General features: G+C 41.7%; 3 protein-coding genes across 15 annotated transcripts in view; 1 reads left to right on the forward strand and 2 right to left on the reverse strand.

Annotated features, from left to right (window-relative positions):
- NT5DC2 (5'-nucleotidase domain containing 2) overlaps positions 1 to 2060 on the reverse strand; it is a 34261-nt gene extending 32201 nt beyond the window's left edge. Inside the window, exon 1 of the mRNA XM_035106133.3 lies at positions 1629 to 2060. Within this exon, the coding sequence (XP_034962024.1) occupies positions 1629 to 1953 (325 nt within the window). The 5' untranslated portion in view covers positions 1954 to 2060. The remainder of the gene's footprint in view (positions 1 to 1628) is intronic.
- A 1494-nt stretch (positions 2061 to 3554) lies between these two features.
- On the forward strand, positions 3555 to 9372 carry UQCC5 (ubiquinol-cytochrome c reductase complex assembly factor 5). Of its 4 annotated transcripts, XM_088663198.1 has the most exons (5): positions 3555 to 3584; positions 4445 to 4619; positions 5154 to 5290; positions 5832 to 6024; positions 8993 to 9372. In XM_088663198.1, the coding sequence occupies exons 4-5, from the start codon at positions 5874 to 5876 to the stop codon at positions 9052 to 9054; spliced, it is 213 nt and encodes a 70-aa protein (XP_088519324.1). In that variant the 5' UTR covers positions 3555 to 3584; positions 4445 to 4619; positions 5154 to 5290; positions 5832 to 5873; the 3' UTR covers positions 9055 to 9372. The 4 variants fall into 4 exon arrangements, with proteins under 4 accessions (XP_088519324.1, XP_034962051.1, XP_088519325.1 ...); XM_035106160.3 differs by lacking the exon at positions 4445 to 4619; XM_088663199.1 differs by lacking the exons at positions 4445 to 4619; positions 5154 to 5290 and having other exon boundaries at positions 3555 to 3627.
- Positions 9373 to 10496: 1124 nt separating this feature from the next.
- The window catches only part of PBRM1 (polybromo 1), a 60789-nt gene continuing 49526 nt past the window's right edge, over positions 10497 to 21759 (reverse strand). For 6 of the 10 annotated variants that reach the window (XM_035106139.3, XM_060271503.2, XM_060271499.2 and 3 more), the window contains 4 exons: positions 18628 to 18774; positions 16796 to 16863; positions 15291 to 15507; positions 10497 to 14116 (listed from right to left, as the gene is read on the reverse strand). In XM_035106139.3, coding sequence (XP_034962030.1) covers positions 13944 to 14116; positions 15291 to 15507; positions 16796 to 16863; positions 18628 to 18774 — 605 coding nt within the window. In that variant the 3' untranslated portion in view covers positions 10497 to 13943. The remainder of the gene's footprint in view (positions 14117 to 15290; positions 15508 to 16795; positions 16864 to 18627; positions 18775 to 21759) is intronic. The other 4 variants (XM_060271505.2, XM_060271501.2, XM_060271504.2 and 1 more) reach the window with 1 other exon arrangement.

Genomic DNA, 21759 nt, shown 5'->3' on the forward strand with positions numbered 1-21759 from the left:
CTGATAGGTGACCTTTATTGAAATAATAATAATAATAATTTATTATTTATACCCCACCCATCTGGCAGGGTTTACCCAGCCACTCTGGGCGGCTTCCAACAGAAAAATGAAATAAAATAATCTATTAAACATTAAAAGCCTCCCTAAACAGGGCTGCCTTCAGATGTCTTCTAAAAATCTGGCAGTTGTTTTTCTCTTTGACATCTGATGGGAGGGCGTTCCACAGGGCGGGCGCTACCACCAAGAAGGCCCTCTGCCTGGTTCCCTGCAACTTGGCTTCTCGCAACGAGGGAACTGCCCGAAGGCCCTCGGTACTGGACCTCAGTGTCCGGGCAGAACGATGGGGGTGCAGGGAATTGCCAGCCCTGTTACTTTTGCTTGATCCCTCAACAACTTTCAGCTGATGACCATGGGGTGAAAGTTGAAGGCACTGTACTGTATTTCATTCTCTTCCAACCTGTGGGGTAGGTTCCAGAGAACAGTACTAGGTTATTGCCAGGTGACAGAGATACAATTATGCTGCAGGGTGCAACCAGTATCAAATATACAAATAAACTCAAGAGCTTACTTGGATTTCTCAAATTAGAACATTAAAATATTTTAATTCATGACAACTCAATATTTTATGGGGGGGAATGAAGGCAATGAAAAAATCTTAACATACTGCTTTTAGCTGCATGCCCATTATTTAATAGATGGTGATAGTCCATTAATTACAAATTTGAAACTGCCCAGCATGACTGATATTGTATCAACTCATTATGTTGTTGTTTATTTTTATGAACATGCATTTTTAGACTGCAGATTTTCTATGGAAAAATATAGCAATGTAAAATTTCCCATCCCATATCACTGGGTTTTAGAGTTAATGAATCCAGTATTTTTTACATCTGTTATCTTGAAACTGTTGTCCCAGCTAGTTTCTTCCACTAGCGTTTAACATACTTGGCAATGGTAAACTACTGATTATGACTTTGCCAAGGGGACATTTACTCACTTTGCGCATACCAGAAATATAAACTGGTTTCTGATGTAGACGTTAACAGTACATCATATGGATATGAAAGGCACTAAAGTAGGCCGATGAGAATTTAATAATAATCTAATCTAATCTATCTATTTCAAGAATACAGTATAGATGCTGATATCTAAGCGATTGAAGGAACTCAGCTATATACTAATATGTGTCCCATATGGTCCAACTTGGTTTATGCACTATTCACAAAATACCGGCAGTATTTGAAGCCATTCTAACTTTGGAGGGCTGCGGATCTAGAAAGTCCTGCTTGCTCTCTGCAGTTACAAATTAGTATCTGATGAAACATGTTGGACAAACCAACAAAAGCAATCAGATGGGATACTGGCCACACAGCTCCCTGGCGAAATTAGAACACAGCTACAGTACTGCACTCCTTTTCTTATACTGTACTGTAAAGCCAGGCTCCGGACTGCTTAATCTGATGGCCCCCAACAGGGCTAACGATCTTCAGTGGGCAACTGGGGGAGGAAGCATTGCAATTCATCACCATCAGGTTCCACTTCCACAAATGCATCAGGCACACGCTCAAATCTCCCACCCCGCGTGGGAAGGCTAATAATAATAATAGTAATAATAATATTTTGGTTACCGTAAACCAGCTTTTTCATCTCGTGGTACCTGGCCCAGAGAAAGGACTTGGTGTCGACCCCTTCGACGGGGCTGCCCAAGGGGGCAGTGGCTGCATGGCTGGAGTCCCCGGCTCTCTTGACTTTGCTGTTCAAGGAGGGCGGCGGCGGCGCGTGTCCCGCCGACTGGTGCTGGTGGGCCCTCGGCTGGCTGCAGCCAGCGCGCCCGTCTCCGCTGCCTTTAGAGGCGCAACTGTGAGTGGAAGCGGCAGCGGCCACCAGCTGCAGACCGACTCCACCGCTCTTCCACACGCTGCCGCCCGCAGCCTTGAGTCCCGCGGCAGCCATAGAGCCTCTCCGGGGCGGCAGGACGCCTCTTCCGTGGGGGGGTTAAAAGGGCATAACCTCAGAGAAGCACGAAAGGGCCACCTCAGCCCCTCGCAGTCCCCTGCTCTGCCTACCGGCCGCGCGACGCAACTTCTCCAGCCGCCGCCGCGCAAGAGCCAAGCAGCCAGCCAATGGAAGCGCAGCCAAGCTGACCAATCCCTGGCGCCCCATCAGGAGAAGACCCCCTTGCGAGGAGGAGCAGACGGCGGGGTCTCCGAACCCAGGCGCTGCGTGGCGACTTGGGATTTGTAGGCTGAGCGAATCTTTTCCACGAAGCCTCCCTCCGAGTATTCCAGGAGCCAAGGACTACCACACCCGTGAGCCCTTTCGCCCGCCCCGCTGGAGGGCATTTAAATCATTCAGTACGGCGATGTTTTCCAAAAGACTGCGCGCTCGACGATTGTGTTGGGCAGCGGTTCTTGCCGCGGGGTGTGTTCTTGGATCCAGCATTGTCATCACAGGCCCAGGTGCTCCCAGTGGCACGGACGGCTTTTTTCCAGCTGTGACTGTTTGGCAAACTACAAGTGTATCTGAACGGATTACAGTACTATAATGGGCTGTTCGGGGGGCTGCCTTTGAAGGCAAGCGGAAAGCTTTAATGAGTGCTGATGCAACTGCTAGAATTTTACCCGGCAGAGCTGGACGAAATCGTATTAAACCGATTCTGAAAAAGTTACGTTGGCTGCCTATTTACTCTCGAGGTGCTGGGTGCTCGTCTTTAAAGCCCCTAAACAACTTGGGATCATAGCTGCCAAGTTATCACTTTTTAAAAGGGATTTTCCCTTATGCTGAATAGGCTTCCTCGCGAGAAAAGGGAAAACTTGGCAGCTATGCTTGGGATGCTGTTTTACAATACCACCCCATACGTGTTTGTGCATGCATCTCATAAAATGGAACCTAGTTCACGAAAGCTTATGCTGTGAGCCGCCCTGTGCTCTTCGGCGGTTAATAAATTATTATTAATAAATATGCCATAATAAATGTTGCCCTTTAAGATGCCACATGACAGTTCTTTCCCCCCGCAACGCAGACTAATACCGTAGTTACAATGTCAGGAAATGACGCATTGGAATTGTTTTGAAGGGAAGTAACAACCAGTCGTATATGGATCCAAGTTGCACAACGCAGCGCTAATAGAGCCAACATCTACAACACTCGGCTTTTTTCTGGATCCTGTATCTTCAACAGGAGTCTTGTCCCTGCCCCCACGAGCATTCTCTGCAACACTAGACCTTCTTGTTTTGTAGTTTAGAGAAAAGCAACAAGGGGACACCTGGAAGCTTATAGCGGCGATTTGAAATCCTGTGCCCCTTACTCGGAAGTACTCCCACTGAACCCAGCGTGCCTTTAATATCGCTAGGAGCTGGCTGCCACCTTCCTCCCTTGCGCTCCCGGACCTGCCATTAGCCCTCGAGAGAGCCTCAGCGAGAGCAAAAAAAAACCCAAACCCATCTCCTCCCGCCTATTCCCCCATCTGTTCCACAAGCCACGCCCTCTAGCGCAGCGAGCCAATGGGATCCGGCTATTTCCCTTAACGCGTTTGGAGGAGGCGGAGCGAAGTTTCCTCTTCCGTCGTCTCTTGCCCGCAAGAGGTAAGTCCGCCGCCTCGCGCAGGTCTCCTCTTTAGGCTCCAAGGTGAGGGGCTGCTGCGCCTGTCCGCGCGCGCGGCAGAAAGTCCTCTGGGCGGCTCAGTGATTGGGTGAATTCGAAAACGCAGAGTGGGGATATTTGCCGTTATGACCGTTGAACCTGCGAGGGGTGGGTGGGGGTGCAGGAGCTGCAATAAACGCTCCAAAATCGGGCCCACGAGAGACTGGAAAGTGTCAATAGAGTGGCAAATAAAAGACGCGGGGGGTGGTGGTGGAACATAGGGCTAAGAGGTGGAATAAAATGATGCACCTTGCGGATAAAGTCACCCGCCCGTTCTCATAGTGCGGAAACTAAGGATCACCCAAGGAAGCTTAATAGTTAAGCTGTGGAAGAGTTTTGTACTGCAAGATGAAACAGTGGGCGGCTTCAAAAGGGGCTTGGGCCCAAGACATTTTGCCACCTGAGGCAAACTACTGAATGGCGGTCCCCTTCCTCCCCACCAGGGAAGGTGTGGGTGAAGAGCTACATCAGGAAAGGGTGGGGCATAAAGATAACAAGGGGGTCTGCTGCCCCTATGGATCCTGCCACCTAAGGCAGTCGCCTCGCCTTGTCTCATGCGTGAGCTGGCCCTGGGTTTCGACAAAATTCATGGAGGGTAAGGCTGCTTGCAATGATACTTATTGGAAATTGAGAGCCTCTGAATACTAGTTACTGGGAATTACAAAAGGAGGAAATGCTGCGGTGGTTAGGCCCTGCTTCAATCCTGTCCAGGATGAAGGACTAGATGGGTTAACAGACTAACTGAAAACAAGACTAAAATGAGTCATGACTAAGGTATTAATTTAGCCCTTTTTTCCTCCAGGAACAGGGCCACCTGATAAAAAAGCATTTAGTTGCATGTTTGTTGAGAATATGTAGCTATTTGTCTTACATGCAAAGAGAAAGCAGCTGTAAATAGTAGGCTGAAGTAGTGATCATCAAGTTTCGTGAAGGGTCTACTGGGCCTATTGACTGATACACACTATAAAATTCTGCAGGTACCTCAAATATACAATGTACTGTATTATAAAACAGGGATGGGTAGCCTGTTCCAACAGCCAATAGGGGCAGTGATTTACAAGGGGCAGGTACAAGAAAATAGGTAATGTTCCAAATATACTGTACTTAGGGACACCTGGAGAAAATGGCAAATGTAAAATATAGGACTGAAAGTTTTAATCAGATTTAATTAATTGCCCTCCTGGTCCTGTGCATATTTACTCTGAAATAAGTCCCATTGAAAGTAAAACTGGCAGTGGCTTTCCAAAGTTTTTTCACTGAGCTCCCCTTGAATAAGAATGAATACTGTAATGCAAAACTTCTTACATGTTAGCAAAGCGATAAACAAGAAAACTGGCATTTATTTACAAGTCAAAGAGTATTGGGTGGTTTTTTTTCATTATTCAGTAAAACAAATGGAGCTAAATATTGACACAGAATCTGTTAACTTTAATGAACTTTTGCAAGTTTCATGTCTAAGCTTGGCTTTTGTTTTTACTTCTCAGTATTTCTCTTTTCCTTGTGTGTGTTAGATGCTGAAGATTCTGTTTATAAACTGAATGCTGCAGAAATAATTTGATATTGCAGTGGTGTCTTTATTCCTCACTTGTTAACGTGAACCTGACTAGGTTGCATCCCAGACATAGAAACACAAATAGAAAGTTGCAAGGTCAGTGTGCTATATTTATTATGTTAATCATTGTTAGGGGTCCTTGTATTTCAGACTAAAATATACCTGACGGCTAGTGCTAAATAAATGTTTAACAGAAGCATAATGATGTTCTGCTGTCAGAAAAAGTGGTTTCCAGGGTTTTTTGGTGAGTAATTCAGGAGAACCCTCATATTAGTGCATGGGGGAGGAGAGAGGGGATCATTTCATCTGGAAGCTGAAAAGCTTGTGCGGATTAAAATATTGTCATAGCGAGTCATATGAGTCAATCTATAAATGAATGTGAAAATGATAGAATGCATATAAATTCAAGAAAACATTCATATGCACTGCCCTAGGAATAATTGCCAATTAAGTGGAATTTACTGATGAGAAAGCTTGCATAGATCAGTCTGCATAGCTCTTTATTTGCCATTTGTGTTTTGAATGTTTATTACACAGGGTCAAGTTGTGTACAAGAAAGATATGAAACCCAGTTGGTTTCATTAGCTATTTCATATAGGTTGATTAATCAATCTTATCAATTTCTTACATTTTCTAGGATCAACCACTCCCTTGCAAGGATTATAAGTTCCTATGTAAAATGCTTGTCAGACATAAAATAAAACTACTCTTGAACATGGTGCCTGGAAAGCAACGCTTTGGAATATATAGGTTTCTCCCTTTCTTTTTTATCCTTGGAGGTGGTATGGAATGGTTTATGATCAGAGTCCGAATTGGAAAAGAGACTTTTTGTAAGTATTTTCATAAAGTTATCTAGTATTTTTCTCTAAGCAGATATATCTACAGTCATTATTAAAAGCCTAGACTTAACAGATATTTCCCAGTTTGTGTAACCCATTACTACCTCTAAAATATGTTCATGATTGCCTGAATAATCATACCTGAAGATTTGCTTTGCTTTATGTTCAGCTTTTATTAAATGGAGAAATAGCCCAATATGATCTCAAACAGGTAACTACAATATGGGTAACTTAAGACTTTATGGCTAATGGTTTCAAAGGTCTCAGAACTCTCTAATGGGATGCAATTGCCCTTGTTGCTCTTCCAAGATAAGTGACATATTTCACAAAGTGCAATTTCAATGCTATGCCCAGTTCAATACCTAGACTGGTCATTTAAGAAGTTGATGGTTTAGTCATATGCTCAGTGATCTTCCCCTCTTCCTTGGAAAAGTTAGAGATGAACCTGGGGAATCCATATTTAAATAGATTTTTGAGGAGGGATGAGCCTCTAGAACAGGCATCCCCAAACTGCGGCCCTCCAGATGTTTTGGCCTACAACTCCCATGATCCCTAGCTAACAGGACTAGTGGTTGGGGAAGATCGGAATTGTAGTCCAAAACATCTGGAGGGCCGAAGTTTGGGGGTGCCTGCTCTAGAAATTTAAGGCAGTGGTAGTATATTGTTGTCTGTGAATGAATGGTCCTCAGTCACAGCCAACAAGGAAGTCTGTTTTTTTCAAAATGGTTTTACCAGCTTTGTTGAGTGTTGGTACTACACCCAGGTGGTTCTTTCTCATGCATCATTCTCCCTATCAAATGGTGAGACAGACTGAAGCTAATTCAAATAGCCTTAAGCAATACGGCCCTGGTCAAACAATCTAATAATTTTCTTGTGCGTGTAGATGAAGTTAGGTGGGATGGGGGGTGGGAAGAGCTCCCCAGGTAGTTGACAGTGGGAATCACTGCTCAAATCAAAGATAATTTTGGCATGCTAAGGCAGCTATCTTCAACCTTTTCAGATCCAGGACCCAGTTTTAATCCAAACATGTATTTGGGAACCCATTTCTTAATCTTTTACCACATACTTCCATGGTGATAATAGTGCTCCTGTTGTGACCCACCTTGGATCAGGCTTGGACCAGTTGAAGAACTGTGCTCTGAGGCATTCATAGTCAGTTTTATTTTTCTGCCTCAGTTGTCACTTCACTCCCTGCCTCAAATTGTTTGTTCAGGACAGTCTTTCCTTCATTTTTTGTCTGTTCTTGGTGTGTGGCTATTTGAGGGACCCTTGTTGTTCCTTCTGTGCTTCTGGCAATTGTTTTTTTCCTGACTTTTTCCATACTTTGCCAACCTGAAGTTCTTCGTCTCCTTCCTTCTCTCCCACCCCCAAAGCCACCTGCCCTCCCCTCCCCTCAGCCATCTTTGCCTGCCTCTCTCTAAATCTACCTTCTTCTATAGTCTGATGAAGAAGTTAAAAATCAATTAAGAGAGGACCCTCTTGTTTATTCCTCACACCAGTTTCCCTACGCTGAATACGATTTGGTCTGCAGTCTCTTTAAGCAGTCTATTGATACTTAACCTGTGATACATTCTTTTTTGTGCATGTAAGATGACATCAGGGACTCACCCTTGTTGGCTATGGGGACTGCTTGTTTTTTAATTAAAGAACTACTTGTTCTTTAATTTTTGTTCCGTATCTTCATGCTTCTCAGTTCTTTTGGCAGCGAGTGTTACGTCTTATACTTTTTTCTGTCAATGTTCTGCCGTTGGCTTATTGCACTTTGCTGGGCTTGTAATAATTAAACTGGCAATGGATGCCTTAGAGTGCCAGAAGACTCTGATTTGAACATTGATTTCTGCTGTCAACCATTGGCTGTCATCTTACATGCATGAAAAGCAATCCTTCACAGGTAAGTACCAGCAGTATCATCTCATGAAATAGGTAGCAGACGTAGGCCAGCAGTAGCCTGGCTAGTTTCTCTCATGAGGCTATTTTGGGTAAACCATATTCACCTGTTTTATGATGCCTGGTTATATAATTTCTAGTATTCTGAGTTGGAACATGGCTGGATCTGTTATCTTTGATCTAACCTTAGAGATGAGGGATCTCTTATTTCTAGTCTTTGAAGGTTAGTGCTAAGATCAGATAAGCCTCTGCCTGCTCTTTGACAGTAAACTGCCAGAGCAGGCAGCCGTTCTCTGATCATAGCGCTGTGGAATTACAGCACAAGATCAGAGATAAATAAGACTCTACCGTCTTTTACCATCAAAGAACAAGCAGAGGCTTGTCTCTTCTCTTGGTTCTCTTGTCCTACTGCACTAGGAGATGTGCTTCTACTTGCTGCTTGATAGTGAAAGGCAGTAGGAGAGGCTTATCTCCAGTCTTAGTGCTGTGGGACGAAAAGTATTAAGATCTGAGATAAGCCTAACACTTCTGCCACAGCTTAAACTTTGATTCACCAAATACAGTATATTCCTGCTTATAAGACTACTTTTTAACCCAGGAAAATCTTCTCAAAAGTCAGGGGTCGTCTTATACGCTGGGTCGTATTTCTTATACAGTGAGTATATCCCAAACTCTATATTTTAACTGGAAAAGTTGGGGGTCGTCTTATACGCCCAGTCGTCTTATATGCCGGAATATACGGGATATATAAGGTGATTGATAGGTGGATGGTCCCATTCGCCTATTAAAAAGGGCCTACTGGTGGGTCAGTGTTAGATCCAGTGCTTTGGTCAGATCACATTCACCATCCTTGTTCTAACAACCTTTGCTTCTATAAATCATTCACTCACTGCCATGGTATATTCTTCAAAATACGTTATTTGGTGCTTTGATCTGGTTTGGCATGAATCAGCCCATTCAGTTGATTTACATTTGAGGGGGGGATAGCTGTCTAACGAAGTGATGTAATAAATGTAAGATGCATTTAAAGGATGCTTTCCCAACAGTATTTTGAGTAATAAATATTTTACAGATGACGTTTACCGTAGAAAAAGGTCTGAGAGACAGCATGAGCAGAATTTGGAAGGAAGATGACTTTGACCCTGAATAATTTAGATGAAATCTGAACTTCTAAATCCTACTTGCCATTCACATTTAAATTAAGAAAATTACAAGTGTTCAGACTGAACAATGACTGTTTCGAGTCCCATGAAGTTTTTGCTACTCAGTTTGCTGGAAGAAGATGCTGTAGCTGTCTTATTGTAATCACAGCTACCCAGGAACTGAACAGTAAAGATCGGTTACAATACTTATATTCTATTTCAGAAGCTGTAATTAATTGTACATTTAAAACATTTCATCATTGGTTTATTGATTAATCATCTGTTTTTATAAACCCTTCCACGAAACACAGCTTGTAGTACTGCTTCTCTTTTAAATTTAGGGAACATGTTTGGCATGACACTGGCTGGTTCAGATGTAGCAAGCAATCGTGAGCCTTGTCCATGCATGCTTCTCTCATTTTCCTCTGGCATGGCCGCAGAGAATTCTGGAAGCTTTGCTCTGGAAAACTTTAGCACATTTCCCTCTTTTCAGCCTGTTCCAGTTGCTCTAAGCAGCTGCTGAATCAAGGGAAGCAGTGAGTGGTTCATCTATTATTAGCCTTTGCAGGGTTGGCTAATGTTTCTTGAGCCAATGACCACATTGATCCAGGGTCAGTCTTCAGTGGGCTGCATGTCATGGCCAAGTATAGAAGTGGCTTTATTATTATTATTATTATTTCTGTGTCAGTGTCCATGCCCCCCCCCGGTGTCTCTTGGAACTGGGCGCAGCCTGCACATTTGCCACACCTGCTTTAAGGGGTTGAAATTGTACTGTATAGTCTTTGATATTTAGTACAAATTACTTTGGGGGGTAATTAACCTAAGTTAACCACAATATGCCCCAAGAAATAGACATCAAGCCTGTATAAACTTATGCACTACTCACATCAAAGTCCTAATGCATGAACACACAGGTGCATATCATTCAGCTTCAGAGGAGTTACACTGCTCAAAATGGGGAGAACACTGGAAAATGTTCCTGTTGCTTATATAGCTCTATGATACCAGATGTGCTCTATACTGTAATTTGTAAAAAATAAATAAAAATGTTTTGAGATGTAGAGTGCACTTTGCTGGTATTGATTATGGTGCAAGTAGATCTAATGAAATTAAGGACATTTAACATTCCTTCTATAGGTCACATACTATATAAGCCTTACATGTACGTAGGAATTAAACGTTAAGTCAAGTCAGTGATTTTCCAGACAGGCAAAATGTGTGACCACTATCATACACCTGAGATTCAGTGGATTTGTGTATTGATTTGATGAATGACAGAGCTCTGTATTAGGACAGTTCAGATTGTTTCATATTAGCCTAGTATTGCTTTTTGGGGGAACTGTGACAGTATGTATAGCTTGCTTATCCCCGTGGTTTCTTTAAAGGACACATCTAGATTTCCAGGAAAACTAAGAATAAGACATCAAACCTGGCTAATCCAAACTGCAAGCTATTTTTATTCAAATTAAAAAGCCTCAGACAAACTGATAGTACATGCACATTGACTAGTTATCACTTTACTCAATGGAGTATACAACCAGGAGTAAAAAAATGAGGCATGGATTAACCAGGTCCAAAAAGCATATATGCTGAAAAGTATATTATAAAACATCAACTTGAATTATTACATAAACACATTTGCTCTAAGGGAAGAGTGGGGAATATGAAATAGGAGATGGAACTGCTGATCACTTCCAAACTGGTTCACTGAAACATGTTTTTTCCACTCAAGCCAACCATTTCCCATACTCTTATCTGAATATTCAATGTCCTTTTATTCTAATACAGTGCATGGCTGTAGCAAAAAAATAATGGGTTCAAATGGTCAAAAAAAGACATGGTTTGCTCTCCTTCTCAACAATTTATAGTTAGAAAAGTTTAGTTAGCTGGTTGTGCAATACTGGATTGTAGCCATCAAACATTAATTCTACATGTTACTGAAATGCCCCCAAGTAAACAGAGACATGATTTTGGAATAAATTAAATTTAAAATAATTAGGGCCAGCCTAATGGTCTAGGAGGAGTGCTCTGCACTGCCATAGAAAAGGCAAAGGCCTCATTTACAGTTCTAATTGTTTACTCCTGGGTTATTAGAAATAGTGAAGCTGCCCTCTTCTTAAATGTCTGGGAAAGACAATGCTGCATATTATTCAACACTGATCCTCCTGAATTATACAGCATTCAAAGGGTGTCTCATCCTGTTTATTTTTTAAATAAATAAAAATAAATAAATTCCAGGTTCTTTGGTGTAGTTTTTGCAATACCTAAAACAAAAAGTGATTGTATTAGTAAAAGTCTATGGTGTTTCCAAGTACTAAAGATCTAGGACTTGCTGCCTCCTTTTGACATTGAAACTGAAATGTGAGAGGTAATTTCAAACACACTGGCCACGATCCAGAAGAGCACCCATGCACTTGCCTCAGTAGCTCCTCAGTGCTGAGCTGATTTGCCATTGGCAGCTTCTGCTAAGTCGCCTAAGGAAAACTCCTGGGTGCATGCACAGATCTGTGAGGTTTTTAAAAATTGCAAAGGCCATATACTAAGATATGTGTGCCACATATGATAGAATGCTAAGGATACAAAAATCTCTGTAATATTAATGCTGTATTTTGCATTAGTATCTCATCTGAAGAACCGAAACTTTAATAGTATATTTTTCACAGGCTACTTGCTGTCATCATCATTATGCATTGTGTCACTGAAACAGATCCAGAAACATCAACTAAATATACATTTTTCTGGATGTGAGTTAAAACAGGTAATGGAATGTAATTTTCATTGGGTGAACTAAAGTTGGTCCAATAAGAGAGTTACTTATCCTGATGAACCACTCATTCTCTGAAGCCAACATGGCAACAATTATTTGTTAAAATCAACTTTGTAATAAAACATGACTTCTAACGTGCCTCCTAACTGATATTTGTGCAAGCTTTGTCAGGTGGTGGCCTCCTGAATTATTTCTTTGAATCCATGCTTGATAAGCATTCCATTACGCGTCAACATTCAAAGCTGTTTTTTCTAAACTTATAAATCTAACTTTAAAGATGAAGAGGGAGATCTAATTGTGGCAGCCCATCTTCGCAACAGGGCTCCCTCCTTCCCCTCCAGTCCCCCAACCCTCTGGAGCATATTTTGGGGGTGCACATGAAGGAGATGCTCCTCTTTGTACAAGTGGATGCCCCCTTGTTCTATGAAGGATGTCACCCAAACATTTTTTTGTGTGTAAATCATATATTTCCCAAAGGAAGGCTGTTGAACTAGAAAATCCTAGTATCAGGGCTATACTATTACACATGATGTTTATCAGAGTTTATGTGCAAACTTCTCTGAAAAATGACTAGTAGCGGGGACAGGGTTCTACATTTCATTTGAGGGGCACATGACTACAATTTGCATTGGAGAGGAAGCTGTCTTGAATTCGCAACCCCTGCCCCCCCTCTGTTTTATGGAAGAAAAAGTGTGCAGTGAAAAGCAGGCTATGCAATTAATGCCATTGGTAGTCTGGCCCTCAGGCCACAAAACAGAGAACTACACAACTAACAACTCCAACTGGTTTCACCTAGGACTTTTTACATGCCTTAAGGAGCTCTCTGCTTTGTAATTGCTGTTACTAGTAAAGACAAATGCTGTATTGTCCTATAACTCTGGTAACAAATATTAGATCAACTTTCTAAAATTTATGCAGGTTCAGGACACGAATTCCTACATATGATGATCTGCTGTGTTGGGCTTATAAGCAGTGCTGTACAGCTAGGACTATGCATATAAAAATTATCAACAGTAGAACTGCAATGCTTTCATCAGAGCAACCTTTAAATAAAAAAGTGTCAAAATACCAAGTCCTGAATAGAGCACTTATTTTAAGTTGTTAAAATACATATGCTCCTTCTGCATGCTCTGTTACTTACCTTCCAATATCACAGTTATAAACTGCATTAAATTTGCAGTGGGAACCTTAAACTACAGGAAACAAAACACCCAATTCTGATTTCTAAGTGAAGGTCTTGGAAACTAAAGCTTTGCACCTTTAAAAATACACATGTATAAATGTTCTGATCTGAGAATTCAAAGATATTATGCATCCTTCATATTAGGACAGCAAAGTAGAAATCCCTCCCTCTTTATACTTAAGCTTACTCAAGTATTTCACCAAGGAGGTGGTGCTGGTGATGATGAGCACAGGTCTCATCCTGGAGAAATAAATTAGGTAGCACACTCTCATCAGGCCAATGTCTATTGGCATCACATGCAAGCCTTCATGTCTGCAGATCTCTTAAAGCAGACTCATCAATACAAGCCCCACTTTGAACTTGTGTGTGCCAACAAAAGGTGGTCTAATCAAAAGATACAGTTTTGCTTATTTCCTTTTATCAAGTTCTGGGAACAAATAAAAAAGGTCTTACATTTACCAAGTTGATTCCATCTTCTCCCTACCCTAGTAGCTTTATTTAAAGGAAGGCTTTAAAGTTCTTGTGATGTATCTGCCAAAAGTCACTACTACACAAGCACATGGATGCTCATGCTGCCAAGATGCAAACTGGGATTAACTTCACATTTCTCTTCGCTACACACTCTTGCTGCTTAAAAAAAAAGGCATGAGAACCTCTGTGTAAGGCCAAATGATGTAACCTTATTTTGCATTTATAAGAAGTGTGAGATCATCTTCCAAGTTAAAGAACCATATGCACAAGTCTGTATATTTTTTTAAAAAGTCAACATAATATAACAAAAAGTGAAATATGCTTATTAAAAGTGTCCTTATATAAAAAAACAATCTTGCAATGTACAGTAAGATGCAATAAAACCAGTATGTCCTCCCCCACCAATAACTAAAACAGCTATTGTTCCACAAAAATTTTATATGTTGGTATCGAAAGAGGATTAAACATTTTCTATGTTGTATGCTTGACGGATATTAAGAGTATCTCTCAGCATCAAGTCTCGAAGGCGCCACAAGGCATCTGCCATTGTGGTGTGGGCCCCTTTGCTTTTCAACCAGTGTGTAGGAAGACGGCTCTCCTGTTCTTTTGAGAGATGGATATCACGTCTTCGTGCTGAAGCAGGAAAAGGACATGCAGTTACATTTCTGTACAGCTTGTCAATATGAATGGAATAAAGTTCCTAAGTAAAATCCACATCATGGACTTCAGTGGGAGAACACACTCAATTATGAACACGAAATCACAGAAATCAAAAGGATTTCACAGAGCTAGCTGATTGAAACTTTCTGCTAAAAAAACATGCACACATGCAGAGTTTTTTAAATAATCACTTAAAGCCAACTACATGAAGTTTCAGATAAATCCATAAACTGAAATAAAAACCAATACAGTGGACCCTCTAGTTACGTACCGCTCTGGATACGTATCTTTTGGGTTACGAACATGGCAAGCAGGCGTGCACAGAAGCAAGCAGCGCCTTTGCCTCCTGACTTTTTGGGTTGCAGATGGACCCCCGGAACAAATTTAATTCAAATATTCATACAAAGGGGTAAAAAGCAATGGGTGGAATTCAACATTGCACTGATTTCAACATTGCCCCCCCTGCAATATTCTGGGGTTCTTCTGCCCTGCTGCAAGTTAATTTCAGGGAGCGTGTGGGGAGAAGCTCCATTTTATAAGCAGAAGCCCTTGTGCAGGGTAATAACGAACTTCCTTAGTGATTTCAACAGATTGCTAAAAGGCATTGTGAATAACTTATCTGCATTAGTGACTACCAACAGAGGTGAAGGAGCTGTCTTCCTCCTCCTCCCTGTGGACTTACTATACAGTATTTGCTGAAACAGGCTTTCAATGGACGCTCCACAATTATAGAACTCCCTTCTCATGGAGGAGTCCAGATTCCTGAATGCATAAAACATTCTCATTTCAGCTGTTTTAAAAGCTGGAGAAAGGAGAGGTGGCGATATCAGTCAACATGACCAATGGTTGGGAAGGATGGATAAAGGGCTTTATACACAGATATGCTACTTCCACTTTAAGGGATGGGGAGGCACAAGCACAGGTCGGGGCTGCACAGGCACACCAGCAAAGACAATCCAGCACCCCCACTTGTGTAACCCAATCTTATAGCCACCTCATTCCTCCTCCCAGTAAATGGCAGCTACAGCTCCGCCACACTGGGCAAGCCGCTCATACAGTATAGTACTGTACAGTAATGGTAGAATTAAAAGGCCAGCCTCAAAAACATTTTTCCTAGGGTCTCTGTGTTTACTGCAAGTAGACTTACCTGAAAGGGTCTGGTCCCACTTGCTAATACTACTCGAATCAGCACTTAGACCCTCAATGTATTTCAGATAAGCCTCAGAATGAAGAAGCCTTTGCGTCTTTGGTGGAGGGGAGACAAACATTGGAGTTGTTGGCTGCTGCATGACTTGCTGGGCTGCTGGATTTTGTCCAGGGTAGGGGGGTGGTGCCTGTTGACCCGGTGGACCAAGGATACCCATCTAGAATAGTAAAGAACAATACTTTTAAAAGGTCAAAAATAGCCTGACAACTGTATCTCATTGAACCAAAGGTAAGTGGCGAACACTGTGTTTCTATAGACGGTTCAGTGAACGAGAAGAATAGGAAAGGGTATAACAGCAAAAGCATCTGAAACATCCTTAAGGGAATAACGGTTACCTTCAGGTGTGGCGAGAAATGTGCCCATGCCAAAAAATAAATCTAAACAAAACATGTTCCACATGGTTTATATCAAGATACCTGTAGTCTGAAATCTCCACAAAACAAATTGCTTTCACTTCCATGCACAACACATTCATACATGTCACATTTTTAACTCAAAATAAAAATCCTTCCAGTAGCACCTTAGAGACCAACCAAGTTTGTCATAGGTATGAGCTTTCGTGTGCATGCACACTTCTTCAGATACTTTTTAACTGTTTGGCTATCTGTAATCTTATTTATTTTTGGCGAAGATTACAGGGAATGGTAAAGGTAAAGGTACCCCTGACAGTTAGGTCCAGTTGCAGATGACTCTGAGGTTGCGTGCTCATCTCGCTCTATAGGCCAAGGGAGCCAGCGTTTCTCCACAGACAGCTTCCGGGTCATGGGGCCAGCATGACTAAGCCGGTTCTGGCGAACCAGAGCAGCGCATGGAAATGCAGTTTACCTTCCCGCCGGAGCGGTACCTATTTATGTACTTGCACTTTGACGTGCTTTCGAACTGCTAGGTTGGCAGGAGCTGGGACCAAACAACAGGAGCTCACCCCGTCACAGGGATTCGAACCGCCGACCTTCTGATCGGCAAGCCCTAGGCTCTGTGGTTTAGACCACAGCACCACCCGCGTCCCCACAGGGAATGGTATTGAGAGCAAAAGGAAGAAAGCAGGGCAAAAAAGCAATAGTCATGAAAAAAAGAACAAGGAATTGTTTGGAGCAGCTTTCCTCAATGTGGTGTCTTCCATACACTTTGAACAAAAACACCCTAAAATCCCTTTCCATTGGTTGTAGTCCAAAATATTTGGAGGGCTGGAGAAGGATGCTGTCCTTCCACAGGTTCTCTCTCACCAGCACCTGTTGCCTTACTTAGCTCTTCATATTTGAGGGGATAGTTTATATCCTCTTAATTCCTACATCATTAAATCACATGCCAGATGTAGTAAGGAAGCAATATCAGAAAATAAGAGGAACCATAAACTCCCTAGGTCATGGGAGGTCAATTTATTTAAAAAAAAACCCTTTGAGAGTATGATTTATAGGATTTTTCCTATGCCTGTCTAAATCACTTACCTGCTGTCCAAAAGGACTTCCTGCTGCGGGGGCTCCTACCATGGAGGAAACACTTTGACCTATAACACCTGTATTTCAAAATGTAAAAGATAAAGAAAAAGGAGTATTACAGGTATTAAAATATTATTCCCTAAGTATTGTTATTAGAAGTAGTAACGTGTGTTGACTGACAGTTTGCGGTGTTTTGGGGGCTTCCATCCAAAATTGTTTCATCTAGTAATAATCTCTTCTATAGGCTCTGAGAATAACCTTACAAAGACTGCTGCTACAAATGAACTCGTGAAGTTGTACAGTGGCTGTTTCTTCATGTTTACAATTTATTCAGCACTAGCCTTCCTGGGGATTATAAGGATACAAGTTGGAATTTTGATCAGATATGCAGTCATTTCTATCCAACAATGACAGGCTTTCCTTGTTGAATAAATGGGTCTTTATCGCAAGTATCTACTTTGTTGGGGTTTTAGTATTGCTTTTAAATGTATCTCATTTTGCGCTTCTAACTGTTTTTAAAAATCTTTTACGTGCAAATAGCCTTGAGATGTTTGCTTAGAAGGCGATTAATACATCAATGATAATCATAGTAACACTGTTTCTGCAGCTAAGGAGACATGGTCTTTTTAAAATGGAGAAACCTGGCAATGATAGTGAACATCCACAAGCACTTTATGGCTGTTCAAAATTCAACAGCACAATGAGCCATAAAGAAACTATGGCACACATCTGTCTTCCAAAGCTATAGTTCATTTCTCACTGCAAATCCTCAAATTCTTGATTGCTGGATGTTAACTGTATACCCTAGCAGGCTTGAAGAAAAAAGGGATCTTAAAGGCAATTATTCATGTTCACAGATTTTAGGGGAACACTACTGTGAAATACATACTTTGAAATAAAGCAGGCAAATCACATTAGTTTTTGCCCACAGATTAACAGCTGAGCTTATCCACTGCATGCAGAAAAGGAGTATGATGTACCGTGTAAAAGTGAAAGAAAAATTAGCAGCAAAAAGGAGAAGGGGCAATGAACAAGGGTTCCATAACAGCCCCTGCCTCCCTATAAATAGAAGTTTAATAATTGGAAACAATATACCCGTTTCTCTTAGTTAATGTTTCATTCATGGTTCTGGATAAATATTGATCCACATCACAAGAGAACATTTAAGTATTTATCAAACTTGGATGAACTGTATGTTAAAGAACAAGCCTGTACCCACATTTCAACCTCTCCAGACACCCATATTCCCCTTTGCTGAAGCTTCAGTTTGGTTTGCTTAAAAATCAGGCTATAGGTTTCATTTTTTTAAATGATTTGCTGTTAAATGAAGTTGTTTGAAATCAGGACGTGTATATTTGAACTAATGGTGCATAACTAAATAAAAAACTAACAGTATACTGGTTTAGGATCCATGCCTGGGAGTGAAAATGTCCAGTTCAACAAACAACATCACCTTCAGCAGTTTCACAAGGACTAGGAATTATGTGTCTTCAATACTCTATGTGTCCGTTCAAGCCAGATCTATTTGGCACTTTTTAAAAAAAAAAACACCTCATGCTAAAAATACAAGGGTATTTCCATGGTCAACTCCTTTGCTGCTGGATCAGTCACATTTGTTGCTCTGCCAACATGTATCAGACATGCCAGGAGGTTTGGCAAATATACTTCGTATATTTCTCAATGCACCTTGCACATCTAGAGAGCTAGACATATCTGGAGCATTCAACAGAAGTCAAGCAGTTAAGCTACAAATGCACAAGCTGCAAACATTTCCCACGGCAATTGGTTAAATGGGGTGAGTACAGAGAGGCGAGATAATGAGTGAATGAGGTCATTCTTACCCGGTGGTGGGATGCCTGGCATGCCTGGTGGAAGTTGGTGGGGTGGAGGCACCCCAGGGTGAAGTGGCGGCATGCTGCCCATGCTAATAATGCCATCAACTGGGCCCTGTAAAGTTGGCAGCCCTGGTGGATAGCCACCTAGCATGCCTTGAAGGACACAACAAATTTCAAACATGCATCAATGACATGCAAAATGATCAAAATAATAACTACATGCACTACCCACATATATGCACCTTCGGTACTGCCATACAGCACTACAATTAGTACCTTGCAAAAATGAACATTGTTACAGTGCCAGATACCGTATTCAGAACAGATTAGTTTTTAGCCTTTTGGCATATTCTTCAGGAGGAAACCAACTGAGCATTTAGAATCATTAAGTGGTTATTATTACAAGCAAATGCAAAACGTTTTGTCAGTCATACGAAAGTATATAACATTGCGACATGCACATTCAAAAATTCATGGGACAGCAATGTAGCTTAACAGAAGATGTATGTATACCAGGCATTCAGGTTGTTTTTGGCTTTTTCACTTACACAGGATGTTAACCACTTACACATATGGGAAATTAATTTAACAACACTGCATAGATTGAGCTGCTTCCCATCTCTCACCTTCATTAAGGCCAAAAGACTACCAAAACAGAAGGTAAATTAAAGAGAGAGAGACCTTATCTTTCATGTGCCATGACAGAAAAAACTCCGTGGACGTTTTCATCATTTCACTGCACAAGCATCTTAAGGGCTCACATGGCTTTTTTTTTTCAATGCCGCAAGTTACACTACTGGTAACTAAAAAAAGCAATGTATTGCACAGTACAATTCTTCACCTTCAAGGCATGTTAATTTTAGCATACTATAGCAATGTAAACAAGGAACCATGTATTGTACTGAACAGAAGGCAAAATGGACAAGTCTCTTGACAGAAGAGAATCAAGGGCACTGGAAAAGAAAGTAAAGATTGTTGTGTTTGGGTGCCTTGAGAATAATCATGGAGAGAGTTAATGGGGGGTATATGTAGGCTCTTCAACATAGAAAATTGGGAAAGGGAAGAGATAGATGGTAATCATAGGGGTAGAATAAGAGGTAATATGAGAGATAAATGTTGGTGGGTGGTTAATAAGGGGAATGTGGGGGTTGTCTTTGACTGGAAAAAATGGGGATTGTTGGGCGAGGGGGACAATGAAGGTGACTGAGAGAAGTATTCTGAGATATTATGGAGAGAGAAGAAAATAAGGATTGGTGGAGAGGAGTAGGTCAGTGCCCTGCAAAATGGGATTGTGTGGGTTTTGGGGGAGAATAATGGAAAAGCACTGAAGGTATTACGAGAAAAATATGGCAGTTATGTCTGTGAGTTGCTTTGAGGGCTGTATATGAGGTCAAAGGTAGAAATACTTTGTCACGTGATAATTTCAAGCATCATTTGATGATTTGCAAGGCTGGAATCAATATTGTGGATAATTTCAGGTAATTATTTACACCAGTGTTTCTCAACCAGTGTGCCTCCAGATGTTTTGGGACTACAGCTCCCATCATTCCTGACCACTGGTCTTGCTAGCTAGGGATGATGGGAGTTGTAGTCCCAAAACATCTGGAGGCACACTGGTTGAGAAACACTGATTTACACATATTCAGACCTACCTACTGAAGGAAAGTTAAGTTTGGAAGTAGTAGCTCTAATTTTATGCTTGTGTAATCTCACTTAAGAAAATTTAACATAAAGCTAGTAAAACAAACAAGAATAATATCAACCCAAGTGGAGATATGTCACAAATGCAGGTTTATGCTGTAAAAGCTACAGGTCTAGGAATGCTGCTGCCCTGTTATAGGAAAGAACGGGCATCTCCTTGAAACAAGACCAGAGAGAGATTTTCCTCTACAATGGTGCTGGCAATCCACCTGACAGCAAAGCGGAGGTCTGGCTTCTAAATGAACCATTAAAAATACAGATTGCATTCTGAAAACTGAACTGAAAGGGAATTTATTTATTTATTTACAAATGGAGCAACATTTTTGGACTAGATTCTCAGCAGCCTGGACGAATCAAATTCACAGCAACAAATTAAAGACTTACGAACCAAGCTGTGTAAAATTTACCGTATTTTTCACTTCATTAGACGTACTGCTCGTTCCTCCTCCGCACCCACCGACAGCAGCAAAGGGGCGGGGGAGGAACGAGCAACCCGAAAGCAGCCCTTTCGGGCCACTCGTCTCTCTGCCACCTCTGCCGCTCACAAGAGCCAGCATAGGATACGCGTTTGGGAGAGGCACAGTGCAGCGCCTCTCCCATCCGCGCCTCCTGTGCCTGCCCCAGCGAGAGGCGGCGGCGGGACTGGTTGTTTATTAAATAGTTTAGTACAACATTTGATTCAGAATATATTTTTTCTTGTTTTCCTCCTCTAAAAACTAAGTGTGTCTTATGGTCAGGTCCACCTTATGGAGCATTCTACTGTAAATTGAGATTTCGTGTTGAACGATCAGGTGAAAACAACACTGGCTGCCATTCAATCACAATGATACTAGTAACTATATTTAGCATTTATATCACACACTTCAAGCGTTCAAAGCATGTTGCAAACATTGTGCCAGTAACGTTTATAGCAGCCAAGTAAGTAGGATAGTATATGCAGAATGGGGCTGTGAGCAGAGAATGAGAGGGAGTGACTTCCTTCTCCCATCCTTCCATGGTTGATGGGAGATTTGAACTGGGGACTTTGGCTCACCGCCCACTCCTAGACAAAATGCTGCTCCAGCTCTTTCTTCAACTGATAAACTTCACTCAAGAAAACAAGAGGTGCAGTGAAACATGTTTAGCAAACCATTCATCATATCATGTAAATCAGTGGGACAACTTTCTATTAAAGACTAATATTCTCCTTTGTTACATATTCTCCTTTTACTTATTCTCCTTTCCTTTGCAGTCTCCTTACCACTTCCCAGCCTGTTTCATGGAGTCCCTCAATCCTCTGGAACAGGCTTTTGTGGAGTGCAAGGGAAAGCGGAACCAAAATCTTATAGATCCCCATTTCATGAGCAGAACGCCACTCTCAAACCTCTGAGTGCACCCCAAAGCTGCCCCCCTTTTTTGCTGCATTACATTACCCTGCAGAAATGTTGCAATTATTCC

The sequence above is a fragment of the Zootoca vivipara genome, chromosome 2 (genome assembly GCF_965207765.1).
Source record: "Zootoca vivipara chromosome 2, rZooViv2.hap1.1, whole genome shotgun sequence".
NCBI classification, from domain to species: Eukaryota; Metazoa; Chordata; class Lepidosauria; order Squamata; family Lacertidae; genus Zootoca; species Zootoca vivipara.